Here is a 13,197-nt window from a genome sequence, read left to right as displayed (position 1 = left end):
AACCCTGTCTCCACTAAAAATACAAAAATTAGCTGGGTGTGGTGGTGGGTGCCTGTAGTGCCAGCTAGTTGGGAGGCTGAGGCAGGAGAATTGCTTGAACTGGGAGGTGGAGGTTGCAGTGAGCCAAGGTCGCACCATTGTCCTCCAGCCTGGGTGACAGAGCGAGTCTCTGTCAAAAAAAAAAAAAAGAAAGAAAGAAAAGAAAGAAAGTGAAAAAGAAAAATCAACAGGGGCTTCATAGAAGAGGTGGATTTGAGAAAAGCGAAGTGAGGTGAGGAGAGCCCAGGGACAAGAAAGGGCAGGGCTGGCTAGGATCACTGGGAAAAGCCCAGTTGGGATGAGGCGTCAGGTGTGGCAATGAAGGTCACTGAAGATACAGCTGGAGGTGAGGACTGTGTTGGGAACTCTTGGGTGCCAGAAAGTGGATCCTGGGCATTGTTCTTCTTTGAGACATGGTCTATTAAGGTGCTAGAAGTGATATAGCCTTCAGGATACACTATGGCCCACTTAACAGGAAGTGGGGGAAAGTATTTTGACATATGAACCAGCAGGTTTTTCGTTGGTTCCAGGAGAAAGTGTGTGGCAGCTGGCAGGCAACTAATCAAAAGAGCTAGCATTTATTGAACAGTTATTATATATCAAACAGTGATCTTTATATGCATTATATAATGTAATCCTCATAGCAACCTTATGAGGTTGATCCTTATAATATCTCTATTTTACAGGCAAGGAAACAGAGATTGAAAAAGGCCAAGTAACTCCCCCCACTTACCCCAGGTCTTAGCCTTATAGCTGTTAATGTGATCCATGCAGACTGACACGTCCATGCCCAGAATTTAACCATGATGCTGGCTAGGTGAGGTGAGGGCTAGGCAAGACTAGCATCAGCCAGAATTTTGAGCACGGTCCAACACCCAGAGGCCCTTGTTCATCACAGGCTGTTGTGGTAGGGGAGGGGTTAAGAATAGGAAGTAGAAGTGAGGTCTGACCCCTAATTTCAGGATTAGGGAGGAGGGTAGCATCATTTTAGCATTACTAAAAAAAGTCTTCCTAACCTTCTCTAGGTTTGAGCTACTTGATGGCTACATATTTCACCCCTCTGTTTTCAAGCCTGCAAGCAGGGTAGGAATTCTCCATTGTGAACTGGGATTTCATGGTTCACCTTTAAAACTCCTTGCAACCATTGCTGCCACTGGCTTTGAATCTCTCAGTTTCCATCTCTTCAAATACCTGTATCTTTAAGTAGCCCCTTTAAGATGCTAATAATTTATTTATGAAGCATTATTCAAGCATAGATCCATCTGCTCCACGATGTTCACTCATTAATAATAATAACAATAGCTAACACAAATATCTACATGCATCTTATTAAATTCTCATGACAAACTTCCTTGTGAGGTAAATATAGTATTACTATCTCCGTATTTCAAACAAGGAAGCTGAGATACAAAGAGGCAAGATAATAAGTGCAAAGTCACTCAGTTGTAGAGAGTTGAAGAAATTGATGGAGCCATTTCACTAAGTCTACTTGAAAGCACCATTAAGCTGCTGAAAACTCAGCTGGGGCGATTGGGTACTCTCTGGGCTCTCATCTCTGGAACTCTCTCATGACAGGTATTGTTCCTGCCAGCAAGATCATACAGATATGCTTGTTTACTGAGTGCCTCTTATGAGCCCAGACCCTTGTCACACATTGTGTCATTTTACCCTTACAATGTCCTGTCAAGAAGGTATGGCTAACATTATCCCCATTTGATAGATTAAGAACCTGAGAGTCAGACAGAATTATTAACTTAAGTTCACACAATTGTTCTCAAAGGGCTCATAGTCTAGACAGGGGATAAACACATTCTTTAAAATAAGTAGATACAGTACAGCATGGTCAGCTGATCATTAAGAGCTGTGAGAGCACCCAGGAGGAAACAATGGTCTCAGCGTGGCCATAGCAGGAGATGGCAGGAGGATATAGAAGAGTCTGGAAAGGTGTCCAGGGGAGGCATTTTTGCTGAGTTTCTAGGGAGAGGAAGCATATTCTAGGGGAGGAAGTGGGAGAACAGCATTCCAAGGAGTCCAGGGAACAACTGTCCAGTGAGCTAGTGGCGGGTAAAAGTTGGCATATTCTGGAAGGATGAGTTTGGCATAACAAGAGCACTGGATGCAATGAGGAGATGTAACTGTGGAGAATAAAGCCGGGGTAAGATCCTGGAGGACCATACAAGTGACTCCAGGGAGCTTGGATGGTATCCTGGAAATGATGGGAAACTTTTCAAGTCCTGGAGGAATGTGAGAAGATTTCAATAGGCATCATCCAGAGTGGAAATGGGGATGCAAATGGAGAAGAAGGAAAAACAGAAGAAACATTTAAGGGGTCAAATAAAAATATCTTGGGGCTTTTGGTGTCCCAAGACATCAAAATGGCTTGGGATGGGTGTGTAATGACTATGAGCAAGGACTTTACCAGTGACCCTCCAGTCTCCATATCTGGAGATTGGATGGATGGATGGTGGCATTCTTGAATTAAGAAGGAACAGCATGAGGGAGAGTGATATTGGAATGGCATGTATCAGTTGAACTTGAGGAGCCATGACATTCCAAGGGGAAGCTGTCTGGGAGATCAGCGGATCTGAGAAGCGGGAGAGATAGCTTGAGTTAATCTGCTCAGCAGATGATCATGGAGCGTTTACTAGGTGCCAAGTCCTGTGCTTAATGCTGTTGATTTAGAGTGGGATGGTTCAAGATCCCACTCTGGGAGCTCATAATCTATAAGGAAAGTGGACCAGCAAGTGTCCTGCCATGTCATAGAAGCCAAGGCATGTCCTGGGTCTAAGACAGAAGCATAAAATAAGTAATACCTAACTCTACTGTGCAGGGAATCGTTAAAAAAAAAAAAAAGATAAAAGAAAAAAGAAGGCTTTAGGCGTTATGTGGGAAGGACATGAGATCTGAGTCTTGAAGGAACAGAAGGAGTTCACAGCCAGACAATGGAGGAAAGGGCATTCTAGGTAGAGGGCACAAGCACATAAAGGTGCATGGAGCCTGCATTCTCAGTATGCTTGGCAGTGGATATGGGAGGTAGGAACAGGAAGGGTTATGAGTTACAACACTGAGGAGATCAGCAGAGGACAGATGGCAGAGAGTCTCAAATGCTACGTTAAGTGGTTTGGAATATTCTCTGGAAAGTGGAATCCACTAGAGGAATTTAAGCAGGAAAGTGGCGTGATTGAATTTGGGATTTGGGAATCAGAGAATAGCAGTCAAAATTATAGGAGTAGATCTGATCTTTCAGATAAATAAATCAATCAGTCAAAGATTGAAGATTTATTCCGGAGATAGTCGAAGAACTTCATACCTTCTGGCCCAGGTTGGCCTCGTATCAAGTCATTATCATTATTAAAAACTAACTTTGATGAAGCACTTACTCAGTGCCAGACACTATTCTAAGTACTTTCTATATATTTGCTCATTTACTCCTCATAATAACCCCATGAGATAAGTTAACTGGAAAACGATTGGGCCAGGACCTGGAGCTGGGATTTGAACCCAAGTCAGGGCTTCAGAACTGATAAGACTTCTCCACTCAAATATGCAGGCCCCCTGAAATAATAATAGATAACATTTGTGAAGTCTTAATAGGTATCAGGCGCCTTATTTGCACTATCTAATTTGGTCTTCATAACAACCTCATAACAGATGAGAAAATGGAGACACAGAGGGGCACATGCAAGTTATTTAACTCGCCCAAGTTGGAACAACTAATAAGTGGCCAAATTTAATCCAAGCATTCTGACTCGAAAGGCTGTGTATGTAATAACTTGTCAGCTCTGCTGACTCTGTAAGTTTTCCATAAATACTAGCTGAATTGATAGATGGGTGGTTGCAAGAACAATATTTCTAAGAATTGGCTTCTGCAGCCCCAAGATCCAAGCATCTCCAGGCCAAACACCCAGATGGTGATTTTCCACGAAGCTGAGGAGCAGAGTGTAGTGCGGCTGGCTCCTACTCCAACTAGCCTGCTTCTGTAGCCTGATCCTTGCAGGGCAGGTGGGCATCAAAGGCTGTGGGGACTGGGTGGGATCAGCCTACAGCCCCCTCATTGGCCTGGCCTCATCAAAGGCACCTGTGCCAGACTCTGCTCCATTCCAAGCCTGGGCAGATCAAAGGGCCCCACACAGAAGTTGGGTTTCTGGGCAGCTCCAGTTCTGATCATCAATTGTCACTTTGGCAGTGACAGCAGAGTCCAACATGACAAGACTGCCACAGCGAAGGCTCCTGGGGCAGACATCAGAGCACAACTCCAAAGGCTGGGAAGCTGTCTGAGACCCTCTGGGCCTGCACCCCTGGTGGGAAGAGAGGGAGGAACTAGAGAGGCCCCTAAGGAAAATGTTTGGAACGAGATCACTAGAGTAAAGTTGATACAGGCAAGAAACCTGACTGTGGCATTTACATTCTTGCCATGGAACCATGAGATCTGATTACTTCATGTGTCTGGGAAGAACTGTTGACATGCCCACATGTTTTTATTCTCATGCACACACATGCACAAACCTCAATATATACACACACCTGAATCACTTGCCCAGACATACATACATTATAAACGTATCCCTACCCATGAAGATTCTCACACAAACACAAGCAAAAATATTCATATACACATTCTCCTAATACTCATCATACTTGCCTACATACACGTGTATGCATATATACACACAGCACTATACATACTTACAGATGCAAATATGTAGCCACACACATATACATGCCTGCTCATTCATGGGGCATATATTTTATAATATATTCTGCCAGTTGCCAGGGTCTAACTCTAACATTTTTCTCTCAAAACGATGAGAATCATCCAAATAAAAAGACTTTAAGTGCAGGAATAGCGTATCGCATAGATCCGGCTGCTAGCCATTCTCCAACTCCTCTGCAGAAAAATCTAGAGGAAATGTCCCAAATTGTACCAAACAGGATTTATGTTAGCTCTTGGAAGGGATTTCCTGCCAATAAGAGCTAATAAAAATATCAGCATGTTAGAATTCTGTTTATTGAGGAATATTTGGTTGCCAGAAATTTGAACAATTGGAATATCAATTTTGCCTCAGTTGTATGCTCTGAATTAATAGATTTTAAAAATAGTTATATGTTTTGAATCAATACATTTTTAAAAAAATATAATGGCCTAGCTGTAAATCAGAGGGATTTATTATAATTTGGGGAGCTGAAAATGCTTTAGTTTAAAAGGCAATTAACATCAGAGTTCAGTTTCATTGAAGATTTAACAAATGAGCATAATTAGGGTATTTGAGTTAGGATAGTGTTTAAGCACCTTCTTGCTCATAATAAAATCACATAACTAAGAAAAGTAGCATGGGGTGCTTTGAAACCAGCCTAGGTATCATCTCCTCCAGGAAGTCCTCCCTGACTCTTCCCTGCCTAGACTGGAGTGGGCATTTGCAGTTGACAGTGTGTGTGTCAGCTGTGGCACCCAGGCACCTTTCAGGACATAGGCTCTCACTCCCTGGGCTGCTGATAGGATTGGGTGCTAAGAAGTCACAGGAGAATCTCTCTCCAGCACTCGCTCTCAGCAAAAAGAAGCCACCTCACCCATGGTTATGCCCCATCCCTGGGGCAGTGTGCCGTTAATAGTGACTGGTTGATGTGGGGCTACAAAGTTCTGGCCCTTTTGCTTAAATGAGACAATAAGAAAGGGTTGTCCCAGTTCCCAAGCTTCCTGTAGGATCAGCCGCAGCCTCTGTTGTGACTGCATCACAGCACAACTTCTTCCTCTCTGGACTGCATTCGCTCCTTCAAAGGTGTTGTTTCTGAGAATGTACCCCAATAAACCTCCTGCACCCAAAGCTTAAAAGACTTAGAAACTGTCTCCTACCTAACTTGACCAACAGCAGCGTCTTTCCTCAGTGTGCCCATGGTTTTGTGTATTCCTCTCCTTTTCTCACAGCCAATACCCAAACGTCAGTAAATGTGTCACAGAAATATCCCTAATCTCATCTCTCATTGCCTCCTTGGCTACCGCTCTGGTACCAGGCACCATGACCTCTCCCCTGGCCCATTTGCAACAATCTCCAAACTGGCTGCTCTACTTCTGCTCCTGACCTTCACAGTCTATTCACAGCACAGTTACAGGGTAACCCTGTCAAAACATCATTTAGTCATGTCAATTCTTTGCTCAAAATCTTTTTGTGGCTTCCTATCTTTTTTGAAAAATATCCAAAGTCCTTACCATGCCTGCTGGACCTCCACTCTCCATGACCTGGCCCTCTTCTCCTTCTATGCCTTCATCTGCTCCTTTGTCCTCCTTCATTCGTTCCCCTCCAGGCCCTCTGCCTTTCCTGCTGTTCCTTCAACACACAAGGCCCGCTCCTGCCTCAGGATCTTTGCACTTGATTCTCTCCCAAATGCCACCTTATCTGAGAGGCCTTCTCTGGCTTATCTAAAATGCCACAGTTCCACACCTGCCACACTCTGTCCCCTTTCCTACCTGACATTTCTTCATAGGACTTACCACCACCTAACATATTACATAATCATTTATTATCTGTGTCTCCCAAAAAGGAGAGCACGGACTTTGACCTACTTGTTGCTATGTTCCCAGTACCAGACATCGAGTAAGATCTCAATAAATATTTGTTGAATAAATTAATTGGTTTATAATGTTCTTTTGTGTGTCTGTATCCTTCACTGGACTGTGAGCAGCTGAGCTCAGTACTGGATCTTGTTTCTTTCATCATAGTAAGTACCAAGCCCAGAGCCTAGAACATGGTAGGCTAGGCAAGCAATAATATTTGAGATAAATGAATGAACAAATGGATGAGACTAATGACGTGGCCTGCAGCAAGCAACATTGGTCCTCTTTGACCTCACTGTTCTATGTTAAATAAAAATGATACTACCATACACCCTATCTACCTCAAGAGGTTTTTGTTAAAAGTTAATAATGTACTCTACCAACCTCAAAGGCACTTCTAAATAGCCAAGGGTGCCATATCCATGCAAAAGTTCCTAATTAGTCTTTGTGTAATGGCATCCATGGCAAATTGGTTCCAGGCCCCCTTGCAGACACTGAAATTTGTTCATACTCAAGTTCCTTATATAAAATGGTATAGTATTTGCATATAACTCCCACACATTCTCTCATATACTTTAAATCACTTCTAGATTACTTATAATACCTAATACAATGTAAATGCTATGTAAATAATTGTATTGTCTTTTTATGTGTATTATTATTTATTGTTATATTATTATTTTTTCAAATGTTTTAGATCCAGGGTTGGTTGTGGAACCTATAGCTGTGGAAAACCAACTTACTGGGCCTGAAGGAAGATAAATCAGTAATTCAAACAGGACTTCCAGATCCCATGAGGACTCCATGATGGAAGATTTAGCCAACATCTCCAGGCTACGTTGAACTATAGACATTAGGCCTTTAAGATACTATCTTTATAAAGCAACGGCTTTGTATGCTTGCTGCCTAATAATTTCAGATCTTCTCTTCAATCAGCCTGTGAATGTTTTCACTATAAGAGAGAATATACCAATGACAATAAAAACAAGTAATAAAATGAGAAGAAAAAGCCCTCTAATAAATTCCAGAACCAAAGCAGATTTCGGAAACTAGCTTTTATTAGTCAAGCCCTATAGACAAGTAACTGACATAGAAATCCAGGCTTGGAACAATTCAACAGTGCTCTGAAGTAGAGATAGTGGTGGTGGTACAAATCATGCCATGTACAAAGCAGAGTACCTTGAGCTCTCTGCCCATTTAGGCCAGTGCTCCAAAGATCTCCTACTTTGTGGCATGCTGGCTTGTTCCTAAGAAGACTGCTTTATGGAATTTCATACATATATGCACATACTCAACACAACCAAATAAAGTTTTATAAGCAAGAAAGAAGCCCCTCCTCCCAATTTCTGCCTTTCACTTTACTAGCCCTGGTTGATGGAATTTGTAGTTAGTTACTGAATCCAGTTCTATGTGTCACTGTTGCAGCCTGGGATCATCATCAAAGGTATGAAGGATGACATGATCCTCATCTCACTGTCAATGATTTAAGATAAACATGGCTCCCGTGAATGGATTTCAGTTGTTACTCTGCGTCTCAGTCTTCTCCCCATCTTGGGGACTGTGATATGCCTGATATTCACCACCTTGGCCTCTGTGACAAGCCCCCCAGGCACTTGTTCTTCTGAGATTCCAGTGGAGGTCCAAATGTGGGGATCTAGATTCCCCTAAGTAGAACAAACACTTTACTATGTCCACCATTTTAACATTTGGGTCTTTTCCATAACAGTTTCCTTGCTATACTTAGAGCTGTCTTTTCCTCTTCCAGGCTGTCACGAGTTCCAATTGAGCAGCAGTCCTACTACAGGATTGATCATGCAAGGACTTGGATGTGAGCTGATGTGTTTCACTTCCCTACTCCATTGTTGGGGTCCTCTAGCATCCTAGCCTTGAAATGGACTCTGGGTTGAGTCATCTTGATTTACATGAAATTCCCCAGCAGGCTTTAGTGTCTAGTAATTTCAGAAAAAGTCAGGGGCCTAAGTAAATAACAAAAGGAGGCCAGATATCGGGTAAGTCCACAATAATTTGGTACCCTTGATTCGGTTCTACATGATATGGCCCAGCCACAGCCTACCTTGTTAGATGGTGGCTGATTCTAGGCAAGGTGATAAAATTCATGTGAAGCTAAACAACACCTGAAAGAGATACAGAAAACATCTCTCTTCTTTATCCTCCAGACTTCACCAATCACCAAAACATTTGAATTCTGATCCTCAAAGCTCTCTCTAATCTACTCCCTCATTGCCTCCCCTACTGCCACTGCCATGATCCAGACCTTCAGATATCCTGTATGTATAACAGAATAGTAATTTGAAACATTAACTCCAGTGCTTTTGTTCCCATTATTATTTCTACACATCCATGGTCTTTCCTCCATTAAAACTAGAACATAAAGCCTGAGCATCCATTGCCTCAGAGAAAGGTAGCTATAACAGAAATACAAAGAACAAATTAATTACGGATGCAGCAGCCAAAATCCTAGCCTGAACAATAGACTAGAAAGAATACTTACAGAAAGCATAACGTTTAAAGAGCTGGTAGAATTGGCAGATAGTCAGAAGATTAATCAAGTGAATACCTGTTTGGACCCCTGAGAGGGGTCTCTGTGTCCTGCATGCCTAATCTGAGCCCAAGGGTGGGAAGCAGAAAATAGTTCTCCCTTTTATTTCAAGGATCTGAGGACAAAGAGAGCCTGTGCTCCCCTGCCCATCTTCTGCCTGGAAAGATGGCAACCTCCAGAATTCTACTGTTAGCTATCAGGGAACAGAACAGTAAGGTTAGGTGTAGTTGCTTCAGACATCTAGGTTTAGGATCTAATTCAGACCCATTGTATTCCCCACAAAGCATAGCTGGAGAGTCCTCAAAAAAGTAGTGTCTAGATCTCCCTGTCTAGAAAATGAAAAGGTCACATGATGATCTTAGTGAAAAAGTGACCAGGAATGCCCTGGATGTCAAAGTGTGAATAGATGATAGCCCTTGCCAACCCCCAACTGTAACTCTCATTCATCCTCATTCCATGGCTTGATGCTATACAATCCCTTCCTCATGTGGACCTTAGATGCTACTACAAGGAGAAGGAAGAGATGGAGAAATCCCTGAACTAAGATTAAATATCTGTCAACACTGGACTTGGGTTCAAGTTTATATAAAATTCACTTCAGCTTTGCACACCTGATCTTGTGGGTTAGGAAACTATACCAGCTATCTGAAACTATTGCAATACAGTCCTAACTGGTTCCTCAGACACTACTTCTAGCTCCTGCAGTCTACCCCCAGCAACCAGAGGGAACTTTCGAAAACATGGATATAACCACACCTTTATGGGTGAGAAGCCAGGTTTTCAAGTAGGCAGATCTGTGTTCACATTCTGGCTCTGCTGTATGTCAATTGTATGACCTCAGGCAAGTTATCAAACCTCTGTGAGCCTCATTTCTCTCATTCCATTATGAAATGGAAGAATCCCAAGGCTGCTTCATTTAATGCCATTGGGATTCCATGAGATGATGGAGGTCCTGGCACAGATTAGAAATTCAGTTAATATTGGCTGGTCCTTACTGTATCATGTTGTTAATCACCTCCTTAGCTTTGTGTATGTGCTCCTCCTCTCCCTCCTCCCAAAGGAAAACCAGAAACCATCTCCTCTATCAATTTATTCCCTGAGACATATGCTGGGCTGCCTTCCTCTGTGCCCCACAGGGTAGGTTTAGGGATTTCTCAGTGGTATACCTTCAGTATTCCAAGCCCAGCTTAATCACAGCATTCATCACATATCATCTGGTGACTTCTCCATATTCTTCAAAGGCCAGAAATAATGCTTGATCTCTGGGCCCCCTTTTACCCTTGAGCACCCCTTACCCCAGAGAGTGCCCAAGAGATAGGAGAAAGCTCTTCTTAAAGGCAATGGGTAAGGGTGGGGTCAGGGGTCAGATTGAGGAAAAAGTGAGCTTGCAGTCTTGCCCGTGGTTCCTATGAGAGTCTTCCAGCCTGAGCCATGGGCCTAAGGCAGACTGGATCCCAGCAGGCTGGGACACAGGGTTTCCAGGTCAACTTTTATCTTCCCACATGGTATTTGTCCCTTTGATCCTTGAGCAGATCAAACAAAGCTCACTAATCAATGGCTTCCCTCCCTGCCTTTCAGAGCAGATCCTCAAACATAGCCTGCATCTCTCCCTGCTTCCCTCCCACTCTTCAGTTTTCCAGCCAGAGGCATTTGCTCTAAGGCCCAGGCTGTGGCCCACCTATCACCGCTACCCAAGTAGTACAGGTTTGATTATCTGTGTAATTTGTTTAATTCAAATTGCACAAGAGAAATTTCAGGACTCACTCACTGATACATCATGGTTACTTACCTCTTGTCTAGGCCCTTGGGCAAAGATGTACTGATGCATCTACTATGATTGCCTGGTTATCTTGGTCTTGGAAGCACCTAGTAATGAAAGAACCCAGAGAAAGATAAACAGGACCAAGGGAGCCAAGATGAATCTTTCTGAGCCTATTTCTTCCTTTATGTAACTGGAATATTGTTTCTTTCCCCACCTACCTCACGAGGCTGAAGTGAGGATTAAGCAAGTTATGGCTGTCAAAGTCCACTGGGAAGGATGGAGTTCTAGATACATATTGAGTTCCTCTAGTCCTTACATATTGCAAAAGACTCGGGTAAAGCTTCTGGAAGAGGTTAGACTGACCAATCTTCCTGGCTTACCCAGGAGTGAGGGATTCCTTGGGATGCCGGAATTTCTGTACTAAAACCAAGAAAATCCAAGGCAAACCTGGTTGAGGTTGAGTTGGTCACCCTACACAGAGGTAGCACTTAACGAGTGTCTGTCCTGGGCTATAATGGTATCCCTCCAAAACTCATATGTTGAAGCCCCAGTACTTTAGAATGTGACTGTATTCAAAGATGGGGCTTTGAAAGAGGTGATTAAGTTAAAAGGAGGCCCTCAGGGTGGGCTCTATTCCAATCTGACTGGTGTCCTTACAGGAAGAGGAAATTTGAAGAGGAAAAGAGGGACCAGGAATGGGGACACACTGAGAAAAGACCATGTGAAGACATGGCGAGAAGACAGCCAGCTGCAAGCCAAGGAGCGAGGCCTCAGAAGAAACAAACCCTGTCAACACCTTGACCTTGGACTTCCAGTCTCCAAAATTATGCGAAAATAAATTCCTATTGTTTAAGCCACCCAGTCTGTAGTTTGTTATGGCAGCCTTGAGCAAACTAATACAATATCCTTGAAGAAAGAAGAATTACAAAACCTGACAGTTATGGGGCAGTAAATTGACATATTAATAACTCATTTAGTCTTCTCTTCACAGAAACTCTCTATGGGAGATATTATCATTTATCACTGTTTTACAGAGGGGAAAACTGAGGCACAAGAGGTCAAGTAACCTGCTTTAAAGTCATAACTAGCAAGTGAGTGACAGAGGCAGTTTCTTCACTCTCAGTCCTCTAGAAAGCAAAGTCCAAGGTTAAGGTGTTGACATTTAGGAGAAGCAAAACCAGGGCCTTGAGGGTAAGGCCCAGGGTGAGAATGAGTTGAAAAGGGAAATGAGGCAAGAAAAGATGCAATGTGATGCACAGCAGCTGGCCACCACCTCCCCATGATCCTCTCTGAGATACAGCAGCTTGCTGGGTAGGTAAGTTGCAGCACTTGGAATTCCTCTAGATCATTTTCAAGGAGAAACCACCTCTAAGGGTAATGGAGAAGGGAAGGAGAGAGAAGGGAAGGAGTTGCTGAACTAAGTTTGCTTACAGCTGCCTCCATACATATTATAAGTTTGGCCTAAAGGTTTCTCCATACACAGTGAACCATAAACTAACTTAATGTGTAAACAGACTGTAACCTACTCTTGTAACAAGTACCAGAGTCTCAGCCAACCGCAGGCAGCTGACTGTTCAAAGCAGGTTCAAATAAGGCAAAGGCCCAGCTGTAACCAATCCAGCTGTTTCTGTACCTCACTTCTGGTTTTGCTAGGTCACTTTCCTTTTTCTGTCCATAAATATTCGACCATGTGGAGTAGCTCTGAACCTATTCTGGTTCTGGGGGCTGGCCGATTCGCAAATCGTTCTTTGCCCAATTAAACTGTGTAAAGTTTAATTTGTCTAAAGTTTTTTCTTTTAACTGGGTATTTATGCATTTGGCTCCTTCTTTTTCCCTTTCCCTTTTCTCACTGGTCCGAGGAATCCCCCCCATGGGAAGCTAACTCCCCTGCACTTCCATCATCCAAGGCCCATCCCTAACGTTTATGGCACCTAGAGCAAGGATACCAAGGAAGGCTGCTGCAGACTAAGCTGTGTTCCCCAGAAGTCATATGTTTAGTCCTTAACCCCTAATGTGATGGTATTTGGAAGCAGGGCTTTTGAGAGGTAATTAGGTTATGAGGATGCATCCCTCATGTTGGGATTAGCATCCTTGTAAAAAGAGACTCCCCTCTTGCCCCCTGCCATGTGAGGACACTGCAAAAGTGTGGCCACAGCAAGGAGAGCTCTCGCCAAAAACCAAATTAGCCAGCACCTTGATCTTAAACTTTTTCATAGTCTCCAGAACCATGAGGAATAAATTTATATTGTTTATAAATTACTCCATCTATGATATTTTGTTGTGGCA

At 43.1% G+C, this 13,197-nt stretch overlaps 1 protein-coding gene across 1 annotated transcript in view; it reads left to right on the top strand.

The window, feature by feature from the left end:
* The window catches only part of LOC119624488 (uncharacterized), an 81,171-nt gene extending 69,403 nt beyond the window's left edge, over nt 1-11,768 (top strand). Inside the window, exons 3-4 of the mRNA XM_037999647.2 lie at nt 10,728-10,853; nt 11,571-11,768. Of these exons, the coding sequence (XP_037855575.1) occupies nt 10,728-10,853; nt 11,571-11,749 (305 nt within the window). The 3' untranslated portion in view covers nt 11,750-11,768. The remainder of the gene's footprint in view (nt 1-10,727; nt 10,854-11,570) is intronic.
* The last annotated feature ends 1,429 nt before the right edge of the window (nt 11,769-13,197 follow it).

This window comes from Chlorocebus sabaeus, chromosome 1 (genome assembly GCF_047675955.1).
Source record: "Chlorocebus sabaeus isolate Y175 chromosome 1, mChlSab1.0.hap1, whole genome shotgun sequence".
In the NCBI taxonomy this organism is placed as follows: Eukaryota; Metazoa; Chordata; class Mammalia; order Primates; family Cercopithecidae; genus Chlorocebus; species Chlorocebus sabaeus.
The sequence above is the reverse complement of the archived record's forward strand: the minus strand, read 5'-3'. Positions and strand labels throughout refer to the sequence as shown.